Source organism: Sprattus sprattus, assembly GCF_963457725.1.
Source record: "Sprattus sprattus genome assembly, chromosome: 3".
In the NCBI taxonomy this organism is placed as follows: domain Eukaryota; kingdom Metazoa; phylum Chordata; class Actinopteri; order Clupeiformes; family Clupeidae; genus Sprattus; species Sprattus sprattus.
The window spans coordinates 3,836,311-3,853,999 of NC_137922.1; the positions used below are offsets into that span (position 1 = coordinate 3,836,311).

General features: G+C 42.8%; 1 protein-coding gene across 1 annotated transcript; it reads left to right on the top strand.

The window, feature by feature from the left end:
* Positions 1-533: 533 nt before the first annotated feature.
* On the top strand, positions 534-16,703 carry LOC308362086 (tumor necrosis factor receptor superfamily member 6B-like; the record flags this gene model as incomplete). The annotated part of the gene is made up of 4 exons (XM_080834581.1): positions 534-626; positions 14,042-14,327; positions 15,809-15,991; positions 16,441-16,703. 4 exons carry the CDS (start codon positions 534-536, stop codon positions 16,701-16,703), a joined length of 825 nt encoding a protein of 274 aa, XP_080690707.1.
* Between the last annotated feature and the right edge of the window lie 986 nt (positions 16,704-17,689).

Below are 17,689 nucleotides of genomic sequence, written 5' to 3' on the forward strand. Positions count from 1 at the left end.
AGTTCAATTGATTGCGTGAGGCATTTGATCCACATGTTTAGGATGAAGCAAACTGTGTTGTGACTGCTTGGTAGGCCTACAGTTAAAAAAAAAAAAAAAAAGACATTTAGAGAACACTTACACACGTACATATACATGTTATATTTTGTCAGATACCTTTTTAATGATTTGTTGTATGACAAATAAATGAATCATTATGAATAATATAAAATTGCATTATTTTGTATCGCACCTTGTTGAATCGCATCGTGTCGAATCGCATCGTGTCGAATCGTACTGCATCGCAATAGGGGTGGATCGTATCGTATCGCATTAGTAGCTGCTTTTATGTATCTTTAATGTATCGGATCGTTGGCAGTGCATCGAGATGTGTATCGCATCTTCCTCAGTGATGAGATGCACATCCCTAATAGAAAGCATACGTTCGCTCTGTGTGGTATTCTGTCACTGTGTTTTAAGTTTTTTGCAATATTCAATGTCTGTTCTGGTGTGCCGGGTGTTTGGTCTCCAGGTGCCTTGGCAACCTGGGCACCATGGCTGCATTAGCCAACGTCTCCCTGCAGACCAGGCAGGCATACTGGTGTGGGGCAAGTTACCTCGCCACACCAAGTGAACCCATACTGGAGGTACAAATCTTTATAATCGTTTCTTTTTGCTGAATTCGAATCCGATGTCTGTTTCTGTGGAGGTGGATGCACTCTCTTTAAAAACGTATCCATTGCGCCTACCTACCTGGGCCTAGTTTCCCGAACGCTAAAAAGGACTTGAAATCGGTCGTAAGAGGGATCCTTGCAGAGCGGTTTCCCGACGCCGCACTTACGGCTATGATGAGTCTACGATGTCGCCAAAATCCACGTAGGCCGTTAAGATACGTCGTTATCGGGAAACGAGGCCCTGCACTCCTCCACCTGCTGTCAATACGGAATAACGAACGAAGTCAAGGAAAGAACTGTTGACGTTACGCCCTGAATCAACTCTAAACTGTAGCCTATTGTTGTTTGTGCTGCAAGTACAATTTAAATTGATATAATAACAATACAATTAATTTTGAAATTGATAATATGTTTTTTTTTATATCATTAAATGATCAAGCCTTGGGCCATTCCGCGGCACCCCTGAGCAAGCCCCGCGGCACCCACTTTGAAAACCCCTGCCTTAGCCTACTATATACGATGATGAGACTCTTATTACAGATCTTACTCATTCTCACAAAGAAAAAACAAATAGCTACACGTAGCCTATAAACGTTGTTGAGACTCTTATTAAAGATCTTACTCATTCTCGTGGTCGGTCAAGCAATGTCATTTATTACGTTTTACGAATCCAACTTACATTACCACCGCACACTCACAACCTTACAGATAATGTATATTATATTGTATTTTTTGTAATTATTATAAATTATATTGCATGCGCACATTGCCTACTATAAACGTGGTTGAGACGGCGCACATAGCCTACTATAAACGTGGTTGAGACTCCCATAAAGCTCTTACTCATTCTCACAGAGACAAAACAAATAGCTACACGGTCAAACAATGTCATGTATTTGTTTAAAGAGACAAAACAAATAGCAACACGGTCAAGCAATATCATTTATTTCCTAAAATACGTTTTACGAATCCAACTTACATTACCACTGCACACTCACAACCTTACAGATAATGTATAGAAGTTGTACTAGCATTTGTATTCAAAGTTTACACTTTAATCTACCAAAGTACTCACCGTTTAACAATACATAATACTAGGACCAGACTGTGCAGTCATAGATGTACAATGCATGAAAGGGTTTTGATGCGACAAGAAAAACTAATCCCAAATGCATCCATTCTTCATTATGTACATGATGTTAAACATCACAAACATTGTGTGATGATTATGAGTTCATACACAGTGCTCTTTCCTGTCCAAAATAGGGTCGGACTGGGCACTGAAATTCTTAAAACAAGGCACCGCACAACAACCTACCATAACATAACATAACATAGTATAGCATAAAATGACATACACACAAGTACTCTGTACATAATTTACACATGGTAAACATATAATAACCTTTACATATAATGATTACATGTAAGCACCTTAATCAATATACAAGATAAATATACAATACAGTATGCTAAACCTATAATAACCTATACATATAATACACATATAATATTCTATGCTACAGACAAATCCAGTGTGGGAGTTAATTTTTATCTTGCAACCATGCATTACGTAACGCAAAGCGTTACAAAATATGACCGCCGAACTGCTCAGTAGGTTTTGGCACAGAATGAGTCATGGTTGTCAGTGTGTTTTGTGTGTGTAAATTGTGTTTCAATTTTATGTATTAAAGGAATTATTTGTGATAGATTTTGATGATTTGGTTATGTAATGTTTTGTGTACTACTTTTTTGTGGATTGTTTTGGTATATTTCCAACAACCAACAGGTGGCTCTATAGGTGATATCAGTCAGGCATATTTACGCGTTCGGGCCGGATCCAGCGTCCACCCTAAGACATTTTCTCTGGATCAAACCATGTACGCAAGAGTTATAAGAGACTTTGTGTTTTGTGGCAAGCACTGGCAAGTTGGCAAAGTGTGAGGGTCTGCAACGCCCACACCTTCCGACTAATGAGAAAATCTTCTATAACTTTTAGTCGCCCATGGCTGAAGAGTAACCTGACCACATTTCAAGGCGTTACCATTAAATCTGTCGGAGGAGTTCGATCAGATGCAAGGTGTGCAAACGCCGTCAAAACGCATCTTCCACTCAAAATGGCCGACTTCCTGTGGACCTGCCACCATGGCGTCAAGAGACTTTTTGGTGCGTCCAAGCATGATGAAGACGTGTACCGAATTCCGTCAAGCTACGCCAAAATAACCCCAATGCGCAGGTTTTGTTTAAATGTTCTAGGGGGCGCTACAGAGCCATTTTGCTACATCCTTGGACAAAAACTCTACCGAAGTTGGATGGTTACAGGTTTGACATATATGCGATTAAAACACCTAATTTTTGCTTTTTAATTTTTAACTAGGTGGCGCTATACATGTAATGACTGGTTATGGTATGGGTTGACATGGCCCCTTAACACAAACATACAAGAACAATTTGGCCCTCCTAGGCCCTACGGTTCTCGGGATATTCGAAGAAAACTGTGTCGTGCCACCTACAGGCCAGTTGGTGTATAACCATATAAATCAATTTATTGCATGCCCCCCCGTGAACGGAATTCCACGAAACTTAACGTGCAATCAGAAGGTGTCATAATGATCCCACACCTCCGATTTCGTGCAGTTCTGACCTTGTCAACTTACAATTAACATTTTTTACAACACTCCATTTTTGCTTTTTCATTTGTAACTAGGTGACGCTGTACATGAAATAAGTGGTAGTGGAATGGTTGACGTGGCCTTTTAAGACCAACATACAAAAAAAATGTGGTCCTCATAGGCCCTAAGGTTTTCGACTTATTCACAGAAAACTGAATCGCCCCACCCTCTTTAAAAGGGGTCCAGTCCGACGGGTGCAACGGATCAAAATGAAAATCAAAGATTCCACTCTAATCTAGTGGGGCTACATGCCCACCAAATTTCGTGCACCCCAGTGTTTCAGTGTCCAGGGAATCGTTGACAGAAAATTGGCAAACCGCAAGGCGGTCATAATTAAGTGGTTGTAAAAGGTCCCCTGAATTACTTTTTAGAGTGTATGTTTGGGTAAATATCTAGGCCTTGTTTGGTAATCATGACACATATTAAGTGAGCTATTAAAGACTTAACCTAGGCTACTTAATTACCCTACTTAATGACCCTAAATTAATGTTAATGAGCCTAAGAATATGGTGCGTCTGTAACTCTGCCTTTATAAGAATTTCAATAAGAAATGCCACCGCGCGCCAGTGTTGCAAATGTTGTACGATGATAATCTGTAACTTGTGGGAGTTGTATTGTTAAATGGTGAGTAGCCTGCTTTGGTAGATTAAAGTGTAAACTTTGAATTCAAATGCTAGTACAACTTCTATATGTAACGGATGGGACCTACGTCTGCTTAGTAGGGATAAATAACTCTTCCCTGAAAGGCTGGAAATAAAAGGATCTGAGTCCCTTACTAGTCTCAAGCCTAACCTGCCTAAAGTGAAAAGAATATAATAGTTAGGGCTTTAGGATTTGTACATGTCACAGTGATGACCTAAATGATAGAATACCAGCATAAGTGTCTGTATGTGCAACTTACCCTGTATTTCCCCTAACTACCATATACTGGCAGAGGATGAGACGCCCCTACTTCAGAGAAGATGATGAACTTCACAGTATAAGCAGATAGTTTCAAAGTTGAAAATTAGTGATTTATTATACTAGATGAATTAGAAAAATAAAACAAATTAAAGCTGCAAGCAGCGTTGAACGGGCCCGAGCACGTGCGCGCGTCGGAGAAGGCGCCGGTCGATGGCCGACGTGCACCGCACAGCCGTCCGTCAAGCGTAGAGCAAGCCGTGAGAATGCCACGTACATCAAAACATCACACCAATACAGCGTAAAGAATAAAGAAAGCGAGGTTTCCAAAAACCAACAGGTGGCGCTATAGGCGAGTGGCATTATAGGCATATGTCCGTGTTCAGGCTGTGTCCAGCGTCCACCCTATGAAGTTTGGTCAGGATCGGACAATGTGCGATGTTTCCAACCACCAACAGGTGGCGCTATAGGCGAGTGGCATTATGGGGATATGTACGCGTTCAGGTCGGGTCCAGCGTCCATCCTGTGATTTTTGGTCAGGATCGGACAATGCAGGCAGGAGTTTTAAGTGACTTTGTGGTTTTGGCGAGCACTGGCGAGTCGTGAAAGTTTGAGGGTCTGCCATGCCCACACCTTTGAGATTTTGAACAATCCCTCACTACAATTTGATCCCCCAATAGCTGAAGAGTATCCTGACCAAGTTTGAAGGGATTTCCAATAAATCTGTAGGAGGAGTTCAATCAGATGCGAGGTGTGAAAATGGCGAGCACTGGCGAGTCATAAAAGTTTGAGGGTCTGCCACGCCCACACCTTTGAGATTTTGGACAATCCCTCAATACAATTTGATCCCCCATGGCTGAAGAGTACCCTGACCAAGTTTGAAGGGATTTCCATTAAATCTGTAGGAGGAGTTCGATCAGACGCCAGGTGTGGAAACAGAGTGACGATTCCAACCACCAACAGGTGGCGCTATAGGCGTGCTGCATTATAGGCATATGTCCGCGTTCAGGCCGGGTCCAGCTTCCACCCTATGACGTTTGGTCAGGATCGGACAATGCAGGCTGGAATTATAAGTGACTTTGCGTTTTGTGGCGAGCACCGGCGAGTCGTAAAAGTTTGAGGGTCAGCAACGCCCACACCTTTGAGATTTTGGAAAATCGCTCAATACAATTTGATCCCCCAAGAGTATCCTGATCAAGTTTGAAGGCATTTCCATTAAATCTGTAGGAGGAGTTCGATCAGATGAGAGGTGAGCAAAAGGGCAAAAATGCAGTCAAAACGCATGTTCCACTCAAAATTGCCAACTTCCTGATGACCTGCCACCATGGCGGCAATACACTTTTTGGTGCATCTGGGCATGATAAAGGTGTGTACCCAATTTCGTCGAGCTATGCCAAACTAACCCCAATGCAGAGGGGTATTTGCAATTTCTAGGGGGCACTACAGAGCCATTTTGCCCCGCCCGAAAATTCTTTCAACGCAAAAGAACTTAAATTTGGTGAGATTTCCAGCAAGTTCCGTTAAGAAAAAGAAAATAAGAATAATAAACAGTAGAAAAACAATAGGGCTTCGCTGCTTTCAGCAGCTCGGGCCCTAATAAAAAGGGTTTAGAAATCAAACTTACTAAGTCCAGGGAAAAATACTCACTTTATCCACAGGTAAACCGGCAAAGAAGCAAATCAAATAGGCTAGCAAAAACGTCTTTGTCCAGGAGGTCCGGGACGTAATCAGGGACATTGCGAGTGGGCGAGAGTCGCCACTTGCGCTTCAAGCGATCTGGCACTCCACGAGTGGGCGAGACTCGCCACTTTGTGAATGAAGCGTGCTTCACTTAGGACGCGATCTGGCAATCCGTGCCGCATTGCATAGAGACGGGCGCAACTGAGACATCTACGTTGTTGAGACTCTTATTAAAGATCTTAGCCTACTATACGTTGTTGAGACTCTTATTAAAGATCTTACTCATTCTCACAAAGACAAAACAAATAGCTACACGTAGCCTATAAACGTTGTTGAGACTCTTATTAAAGATCTTACTCATTCTCGTGGTTGAAAGTCGGTAACAAAACAGAGACAAATCAATTTGTTGAAATGATGAAATTGATCCTGTTAAACTCAACTGTATTTGTGCCACAACTTATCAAGTAAAGCTCTCTTGTTACAACAACTTCGTATCGGTGTGCTTCCAAGTCCTGAACCAACACGCAAAAAGTACAAAAATACTCTTACACTACTCCAATGTGTGCTGGAACCCACCTAAAGGAAATACTGATTCCTGCCTTCTGCATACGATTTGCTAACTGCAACACCTCATACACAATATTTTCTTTCCTTCTCCTGCAGGGCAACAGCACTTTTTTACATGGGTGATCATTCCTGTGTCCCTTAAGGTTGGTCCAGTAAACCAATGCCAGCTGCTCCCTTCTCAGTCTGAGTGGCATTTTCCCCATTTCTACCTGTAATGCTGCTGCGGGGTGGTCTTAAATGCTCCACAGCACACTCTCAGAGCTTTGTATTGGACCACATCCAGCTTCATTAGATGGCTTGATGCAGCAGAACCATAAATAAAACACCCATAGTCAATCCCAGACCGAATTAACCCTGTGTAAATTGCACTTAATGCATTCCTGTTTGCCCCCCAATCAACACCCCTCAAACACCTCGTCACATTAAGTACTTTTTTTTTTTTTTTTTTTTACATTTTACCACCACCTTATCAATATGCTCTGCCCACAGAAGCTTTTGATCAAACCACAGCCCCAGGCAAAACACTTCACTCTCTCTAATTCACTGCCATATATTCTGATCTTTAGATCCTCATTAATATGCCTCTTTCTAGTAAAAAAGACAGTCTTGGATTTATTTACAGAGAATCTATCTCCCAACTCAAATGTGTTTTTCAATTTGACTTATTGCCACTTGCATTTTACTAACTATAAATTCCACATTTCTTCTTCTTTTCCACACCACTCCATCGTCAGCAAATAATGCTACCTCAACAGCACTATCAACATCCTTAAAAATGTCATTTATAGCAATTGAGAATAGTAGAGGACTAGTAGAGGATAGTATAGGAATACCATTCTCTACCTCATACTGTGTACTAAGACCTCCATTTATACTAACTGCTATTTTCCTTTCTGATAGAAAATCCTTAACCCAGCAAAGCACTCTCCCTCTTATTCCCAACTGTTTTAGCTTTATAAGAAGGCCCTGCTTCCGCACCATATCATAGGCTTTTTCAATATCAAAAAATACCGCCACCAGTCTCCTTATTAACCTGAGCTTTCCTAATGTCATATTCCAGACCTACCATAGGATCCATTGTGCTCCTTCCCCTTCTGAAACCACTCTGATATACATTAATCATACTTTTAGTCTCAAGATAGTAGACTAACCTATCATTAACCATCCTTTCCATAACTTTCCCCATTTGAGAGGTCAGTGCTATTTGTGAAGTCCGTATGCGTTACACACTGGTTTGCCCTTATCTGACAACGTACTCTGGTCAGAGAGTAGCCACAACCTTCAGGTGTAGTAAAAACAGGTTTATTTGTGTTTAACCTCCAGCGGGTTGATCAAGTGCATTTAGTGCTTGCAGTGGAATAATCATACATTCCAGGTATTTGAAGGTGTTCGTGTGGTTTCTGTAGAATAAAGTAATACAGAATATAATATAAATAAATATCATTCGAAATCTGTACCAATATAAGTAAATATATACATCTGAACAATATACACAATTATCTATCAATTATGAATAATTTATAATATATAATTCACTATTATGCAATAAACAGAATTGCTATGCAAACCAACTGAAATAATAATATATGAATACCTGCACTCAGTGCATCAGCAAAACTGTATTTACAATGCTATTACCTTACTATACCACAAGATGACACTCTAAGACCACAAATGGCCTGGCGGTCTGAACTCTAAGCTACCAGCGATATAAAAACTATTGGTTCTCCGTATTAGCATCGTAGACGGGCTAGAACAAGTATGCGAGAAATTACTAGGCTAATGCTAGTAAACATCAACATAAAGAAAGTAAAGCTAGCAGGAACATGAAATTACACTTACATTGTTATCAGCTGGCACGAAAAAGAAGAGGAAAGTTTGTGCGTGTGCACAACACCTCAGCCCTAATACTGTCCAGAATGGAGTTTTCCACACTATTGGTCTATAACTGGTGTGCCGGTGTGCGCTCAATGAAAATTTAGCCTGATATCTGTTCTTTGCAGAAAATGAGCCAAAGCCAATGAGTCTTAGTTTGAAAAAATTACTAGAAGTATTATTTTTGTTTTGATAAACAGAAATCAGACCCGAACACCATACAAGGGTTAAGGCAATATTTTGAAATGCATTCAGGAAACTTAGAAATCAGCTGCTGGACCATCAGGGCTTCAGATAAAGTCTTACTCATGTTTGGGATATCCAAAAAGGGTAACAAAAAGAAGGGATGTCAAAAAAATGTTTATAAAAACGTTTTGTTTTTTATTTAAACTAAGGTTTTATTATTCTTATTATGTTTAAATCAGTTCCAAGTTCCACAACTTAGTACACAAATGTTAATATATTTTAATAAAGTTTGCCTGTTCAATACAACATCAACTACATTTTTTTTATATGGTGGGGGGGTTGATTGATTGATTGATTTGTTTATTTGATGAAGAGGGACAGTGTGCATTAATAAACATTAACATGTAAATGCACCCAATTGTAGCCAAAAGGCTAGTTTTCATTGGCAGTCCCCCTGCCAGAGTGAAACTGGCTAAATATAGGGAAGAATGACAGCATAACATTGGGGAGGGGAGGAGAGAAAAGACAACACCCAGACTATGCCCCTAGACGAGTACAGTGTGGGAACAGTAAAAAAAACACACCACCTTTGTGTTTAGTGACAAATTTTACTTTAGGACTGCATTCTGCAACATTGTCAAGCAGGGTATCCTACGCTTATGAAGAACATTATATACATAGATGTTTCTTCTGGTTGTTTTCGTATTTCATATCATCGTAACATCAGCTAGATAACTATCATTTTATGTAAATGGACTCTTCCATTTAAAAATCGTTTAATGTTAGATCCTTAGTTATCCTTAGCTAGCATAACTAGGTGACCACAGCAACTAGCTCAAAGTGGATACGTTTGTCCTCACCGCCTTCTTTACCATGCATTTAACAGATGAATAGCCCTAATTTTTATTATTTTTCAAACTCTATATATCTGTAAAGAAGATTGGAGGTTTATGGGGATGTAGTTTTTATGACGCTAGGACAGAAATCGCGGAGCTTCAAATGCATATTGACAACAATAACAAAACTTCGCACCAGTAGGAAATCCTCCTTGAAGGGAGGCTGTAAGCAGGCGTTTGAATGAACGACAATGTGGGGGGCGGGGTCCTGCCCGCCCGCCGGCTTAAACGTCACTACACACCTGTGTTGCATGAAGCAATTGCTAAACGGGGATATAAGGGGTTTGTTTGTATAGGAACAGGAGGTGTGGTCAGCCCCCTCCTCTTCAATATAATGTTTAATGATGTTTTTTCTGGAGTACAGCCTGATATTGGACAGTCCCTCTTTGCTTGTGGAAAAGAGGGAAAAATGTGAAACACATTATGAAGAGAGTTCAGGAAGCTCTAACAACTGTGGTGGAATGGGGTAGAAAGTGGGGCTTTAGATTTTCAGTGGAGAAGACGAAGGCAATGTTTTTTACGAGGAAGAAAATATGCGATAGTTTGAAACTGCAACTGTACAATTGTCCTGTGGAGAGGGTGTCTTGTTTTAAATTCCTGGGTGTGTTGTTTGACACTAGACTAACGTGGAGAATTCATATCTCCAGGGTTGTAGATAAATGTAAAACTGTTCTGAATTTAATGAGGTGTCTTGCTGGGAAAGAGTGGGGAGCTGATTTGGCCTCTTTGAAATTGATTTATGTATACTTGATCAGGGCGAGGATTGAGTATGGGTGTTTGGTGTATGCCTCTGCGGCGGCATCCGTGCTGGCCAAGCTTGATGTAGTTCAGGCTACTGCTATATGTACTGGAGCTGTGCGGTCCTCTCCTGTGTGCGCCTTGCAAGTGATTACTGGGGAAATGCCTCTTGGGCTGAGGAGAAGACAGCTGCAGGCCAACTATTGGGTGAATCTGATGGGTCAGCGACCTGATCATCCAGTGAGAAATGTTATTGAGCCAAGTTGGGAGAGTGTGGTGGCAGATTTGTCGAGTTTTGGGTGGACTGGAGAATCTGTGGCGCGAGAAATGAATGTGCTACATCGCTCTTTTTGCTCAGCAGTAATATGGCCTGTGATTCCTGTGTGGCAGCTACATGTTCCAGATATTGACCTGACAGTCACTACTTGAAATGAAGGAGAAGGACCCAGAGGTGGAGTTAGTGTATAGTTTTCACTGTCATACAGAAGAAAGATACCATGACTGGGTTTTAATATTTACTGATGGATCGAAGGATCAGGAGTCAGGGGTTACTGGAGAAGCCTTTTTTGTTCCGAAAATGAATGTTTCTGGCTAAAAGAGGACGTCTGATTCGTTGCATGTGTTTACAGTTGAGCTATATGCCATCTTGATGGCTGTGCAGTGGGCGGATCAACTACGAGATAGGAAGGTTCTAATATGCAGTGACTCAATGTCTGCAGTCAAAAGCCTTGGGAAGGGAATGTCAAAGGGGCGGCAGGATATTGTGTATGACATACTATTGGCACTCAATAATGTATGCATAAAGGGAGTGAAGGTGTCATTTTTATGGGTACCTGCCCATGTGGGAATCAGATGGAATGAGAAGGTGGATGCGTTGGCCAAGGAAGCGACTCGAAAAGGAGCCATAGATGTTCCTCTGACACTGTCCAAGTCTGAAGGAAAGAGTATTGTGTGGCAGTATTCTCTTATTAAGTGGCAACAGCTTTGGGATCAAGACACAAAGGGCAGACATCTATATTCCATTATTGGTAGTGTTTCTGGCTCAGGTATGACTTGCACTAGTGGTAAGCGTAAGGAGGAGGTGATCATTGCGAGACTGAGAATAGGCCATACATGTCTCAATAGCACATTGTGTGTTTTGGGAAAGCACCAGGACGGACTGTGTTCTTGTCAGCAGAGGGAGACTGTTGAACACGTATTGCTATTTTGCAGGAATTATGAACCTTATAGACAAGACTTGTTCAGGCGCCTAAGGCAATGTGGGATGAAGGAAGTTTCCTTAAAAAGCGTACTTGATGTGGGAACAACTGGGGAGGGAAAGCGTCACTTTTTAAAATTTTTATTTGACACTGGACTTTATGGGAGAATCTAATTCTGTGGGACATTAGTCCAGTAGGAGGCAGCAATGCAACATCATGGATGCCAGCTGCCGTAAAACTCCATAGAAGAAGAAGAAGAAGGAACAGGAGGTTAGGGACAGGAGATACGGTTGAGCTCCAAGCCGAGGCCTGCCGTGCCAGGACGTGGGTGAGTGATGCGTCGCGTGAAAACATGATATGTAACAATTGGACGTAGTGCGTTAGACTATAGTTGCGGGCGGCGAAATACTGGTCAGTGTACCACCATTTTACCCCACGTCCGGCAGTCGCGGCGAGGAGGCCAGCCTATCAGGTAGTATTGTGTGTGCCTAATGTTTTGTTGTTTTCCGGGGAATTGTGTTCCCCGGCGGGTTTCTTTATGTCTGTTAGTGTGTTCATGTGTGAACAGGAAGCAGAGCAAGCTCATGTCCCGTGCAAAGTGCCGTGTCTGTACTGAGGAATAGGAGGGGATATATTTTGCCTTGGTTTGCTGTGCTTATGCGTGCTGTGGACGCCTTGTGGCTTTTGATGTGGATTTTAGCACTGACATTGTAATTGGGATGAATTTGACTGGTTTTAACTGGTTTTACGTGTTTGTACTTTGCCCATCTGAAACACCGATGAATTTGCTGTGTATGTGTTGCTAATTTATAGATCCATCTGTTCCTGTGTATAGGCCTACATCTCGTGTTATTTATCTATTTATTAATCAGCACTTAGCACTTTACATCGATGTGATGCATGTTCCGGCCACTGCTCTCTCCTCAAGGTGCTTTTACAAAGATAAATAAAAGTCCTTGCTTTTCCATACTTCTTGGTCTGCGTTTGTCTTGATTCAGTGCCCAGGTAAATCTGTCCAAATAGGTAACCTGCAGGGGGCAGCAATTAGGCTGGTAAATAGCCCCTTTACAAGGCGGCGAATTTGGCTACCGCACAGGACGGCCAAAACCCCTGCTATGCCACTGCGCGCATCACTACTTACCTGTGAGGGTGGAACTGTTTGGAATATGATTGGTTAGTGACAAAGTCAAATGTTGATAAATACCGGGACAACTGGGAGTCGGTTCTTTTCTCGAGACTCAGACAGTTGGGATACAGCGGATATGTTTATGGTGAGTAGGCTAACCCATTCTACACTTGTCAACGGGTAGGCTATCCACAATGCACATTTAAACACATACTAATATAAATGTAGAACTCGTAAATGTTTTAGCAAACTGAATCGTGTCTAGTATGTAAAACAACCAGTAATCAGCTTCACTTGAGAACAAATTGGCTCTCCCACTTTCTATAGGCTAAGTTTTGTAGGCGCTTACTTCGACTCTGCCCCGCCGTTTTCTTAGCCTCTCCGTCTCCTTCTCCTCCAGATTCTCTCATTTTTTTCCATGGTTCTTCCAGACCACCTCTGCTTTCTTCGGCTCTGCTTCTTCTAATTTTCCTTTTTTTCATGGAGCGGGCGCAGTGGACTATTCAGCCAATCATTACCGTTGTTCTGAGGCAAGCTCGCATTTAGAAAAGCAGGATTGGCTTGAAACTTGTCACTTGTCAGATGCCGTCAGAAAAACCGACAGACAGTTGCGACAGGCTGATTACAACGGATAATAACCACACATTCACGGAATGGTCAAATTATCGTAGCGTATATTTGGCCTTTTTTGGGATTATTGGTCGTTTATCGTACAGACGGCAAAATTATGGTACACATACGATAATTACGGTACGCCTGGCAACACTGCCGGGTGATGTAATTTTGGCTTTCGAACGACTCTTGAGTGACAGTTGCTTCCTTTTTGGAAGTCAGACTTGCGCTGCATTAATAATAATAATTATACATTTTATTTATAGGGTGCCTTTCAAGAAACCCAATGTCGCCTAACATACCTCATCGTCCGTATGCTTTGCGGCCAACGGATTTTCGTTTTGAGATGAGAAAACCAAAATCGGGAAACGAGCTGACTTGAGACTCTCTGACTGATAGCCAAAAAGTGCCCGGGCTAGTAGTCTACGTGGTGTCAGCGTTACGTGATGCTATCATTGGTCACTCAAGAGTCGTTCGAAAGCCAAGATTAGGCCTACATCACCCTGGCTCTTTTTGCGCCCAGTCACTTTTTGCCATGACAGACCCGCTGTCGAGTCGCTGCTCCCATAAATCCATGCAAATGTTCGTAATTCACAATAATGTTTGATTACCCCCTGAAGAAGTTGTATTAATGTTTTCCCATGTGCTCCCATTTCTCCAAAATCAGTTTGATCGATGAAATATTATGTTTACTGGTGTTTTCATGAAAACACATTGTATCAGCCCTTAATGTTGTGTATTGTAGCCTACATCTTTCATAAGTTCATGTGCCTGCGCCTAGCCAACCGCATCATTCATTATCTCGCCTTGCAATAAGTCGTTTAGGGGGCCTGTCAATGAGGTCTGCACTAGGGCTTGCCAAGTCAGTTATACGCCGCTGCTGGAATTTTACGTATAAATCACTCATCGTTTACCTTGTTATTTTCTCCTCTCGCAGTTGTACGTTGCGGTCTTCTTTGCTATCGCAGTTTTGCCGTGCTCGACTCCCGAGTATCCCTGGAAAGATTCAGAGGCATTAACTTGCGACATATGTCCCCTGGGGATGTTTGTGGGCACCAACTGTTCGAGGGATATGTCCACCCAGTGTCTTCCCTGTGGCAAGTCTCAGTACACGGAGTTCCGGAACTACTTGGAATGGTTCCTCTGCAAGGACTCCACCTTTGACTACTGCCTGAGGCACACCGTCTGCCCACCAGGGGAAGGAGTACGCCTACAAACTGCAGGTAAGACACACACACACCACACGGACAGGGGCCGATTACGCGAACCTAAGGCCAACCTAAGGGCAACCCAATCAGACTCTAAAACAAAACCTAATCAATAAGATTTCACAGCATGTTCAAATAATTCACCTAATATTAAGACTAAGTAAATTGTTTGCTCTGATGTCGGCCTTCATGGGGCATTCACTTCAACTTCTTCCACTGTGCAGTTACGTATGTTGTGTACAGGTTGGATTAGATTTTTTTTTAGTGCGGGTCCTGTTAAAAAGGACGCTTCGCTGCTCTGGACTCGTTTAATCTTTCCCTCGTTTTACAGTATTTAGCTGGCTTTGCTAATTTCCGTGTATGTAATATTGATATGTTTACAATGTATTTTTGTGCATGGGGACGTTCGCGAATTCAGAGACTGCCGACAGTTGGAGTCAGGTGAACGTTAAGTGCCAGCTTTACGTGCCAGCGATGTAGGCTATAAGTGAAAACGGTCACAACCTGCCTGTTTAATCACTGTTTTTATAAATAATGTTAGGCGTTTCCCCCCGTGGATGCAATGCATCCAGCTGAGGTAGGGATGTCAAAATCAGAGAGAGACAATCGCACCCTGCATACACCCATGCTGCCTGTCAGGTGTTAATAGTTCATGTCCTGGTGACCCACACACACAAACACACACCCATGCTGTGTTAATTAGTCATGGTTAAAGTGTCATCACTGCGAAATAAATGTTTACACTGGGTCAGACCCCTCTGAGACACACAATACCAGACATGAATACATTTGAGCAATTGTATTATAGAGGGCAGGCAGCCACACACCAGGCACGGCGCCATGGGTGGGCCTGGGTGGGCCTGGGCCCGCCCATTTCTGACCAGGCCCACCCGAATCTTTCAAAGAAGGAAAACAAATATATACAAGATTATACAATGTATTATATTTTCCAAGTCTACGATCAAAGAAATTGTAAGCATGTACGAATTGTGTGGATATAATTTGTATTAAAAAAAGTGATGCTTATGACGGTTGCGACGTGGACCAAGTCTTGTCATTAGCGTCAGTTGAATGTTTGGCCGTGTTCTACCTCAGAGCAGCAGTCGAGCTTTCGGAAGTTGGTATTTCTCCTGTGTGCAGATTTAGTTGTGGTTGTGGCTGGATCACGTCATCACTCCAGCGTCACCTGGGAAATCGCCTCCCGCTCCTTCCAGTCACCCTGTATAAAAATGATTCCTCCGTCCAGTGTCCAATCACGTAATCAACACTCTGTGCCTGGCCATTGGTCCATCGGTTCATTAGTCCACAGTTATTGCCACAACGTTCACAACGCCCACTGGTTAGAGCACAACACACAAAATCATACAACAACCACGTGATTACACGTATCAGTAAACAACAATAATTCCCCAGACTGAAATGTGACATGAGTAACACATACACACATATACATACACGGTTGGTGTATTGTTAACGTGGGCTGTGGTGTATGACAGGAACGCGGGAGCGGGACATGGAGTGTGAGCTGTGTGAGGAGGGCTTCTTCTCCAACGTGTCCTCCAGCACTGCCGCCTGCCAGACCCACTCAGTGTGTGCTGACAACCAGACGCTCATCCCTGGAGACGACATCCACGACACCTTCTGCTCCTCCTGCAGGGCCAACAGCGTCCAGCCACAAGGTGAGTGCACTCCAGGCAGATAAAACCAGCACCGGTCCACAACCGGCCCTCCTCTGAAACGGGTCCGGACCACAACCGCCTTTAGTCTGGCATAGGTCTGGACCACAACCGCCTTTAGTCTGAGCACGGGTCCATCAGGGACACATGATGTAGGCTGTGAGTGCAGGCAGACTTCACTTCAAAGTTTGTGCTCATGGTAATATAAATCACTGTGCTCATGGTAATATACAAATAATTGTTGACTGCTAGATGTCATAGCAGTGCTGCCTCATTTGAAGTGGTTACCAATAGTAACGAAAGTCATCATTGTTGCCGTAGCCGTGCTGCCTTACTCTGTTGAGTTTCTGCAATATATGGCAGTCACTTAAGAAACTTGAGTTACGAGTATATCGTGGTGTTAGGCATAACATAAGTGTCTGAGTGTGTGTGTGTGTGTGTTCCTCTTTCAGACATTAAAGTGTGTAACCAGGAGATGGTGCGGTTTGTTCTGGGCCGGCTGCACTCGGGCAGGCTGACCCAGAGGCTGCTGCGGGCTCTGAGGCGTGTGAACCGGGGTTCCGCGGACCTGGAGCTGTCGGAGCTGCTGGATGTTCTGGTGGGCAAGAAGAGCCCGTCAGGCCTGGAGGTTCTGCTGGACGCACTGGACCAAGCCCGGCTACCCCACCTGCACCGCCTCGTCACCAAATGGTTCTCAGCGCAGGGCTCCGTATAGCACAGCCTCCACCTCATTCACTGTGTGTACAATAGAGGGAATAACTGATTTTATATATTTTTTATGATGCAGATAATATATTTAACACCTAAATTAGATATAAAACCATATTTTTTTATAAAATGTGCACTCCAAGTGAGACTGCATCATTGCATCCCCGTTTGTTGTCTGTCTCTGTCTGTCTGTCTCTGTCTCTCTCTGTCTCTGTCTCTGTCTCTCTCTCTGTCTCTCTCTCTCTGTCTCTGTCTTTCTCCGCTGTCCCTATCAAGGCTGTCTCTCATCAGCTTTTATCATGTACTGCATGCTGCCTTGCATGTGACTGTGAATGGAAGAGAATACCACTGTTTAATAACTTTGAAATTAAGCCTGTGTGTGAGAAGAGGGGTGATATATTTGAATTATAAAAACATTATAAAAACAGTATTTGCTCAGAACAAATGGATGGTGTTTTTATTAAAATAGCACAGAACCCTGTATTTTGGGGGGACTTTTAATAACATGAAGGACATGCATAGTCTCAGTGTTGTTGGGGAGAGTTTAATAACATGAAGGGTTACTGGATATTCTCAATGTTGTTTGGGAGAGTTAAAGCAGAGGTTCTCAAACTGGGGTCTGCGACGCCTCGCCTGGGGGTCCGTGAAAAAGTCTGGCTTCCAAAGGTTTAAAAAAAAAAAAAAAAAAAAATGTATTGCAATACAGTATACAAAACATATTGGCTAATGTTACATTATGTACCAGTACTAGAAAGGTACCGCGGAAACATGCATATTTTCAGTATAGGTATACTTTCTTAAAATAGCACGCAATCAGAGCGCCCTCAGTTCCGCCCCCTGCCAGGCTGCCTGCATGCCTTGCCTGCATGCCTTGCCTGCAAGGGTGGGGCTGCCCAGGCCCAGCTCTCACACATGCAACATGAGTCATCTTAGGGGAGACATGGCCTGGGAAGGAAAGCCTATCGACACACAGAGACCCGTCTGTAAATCATG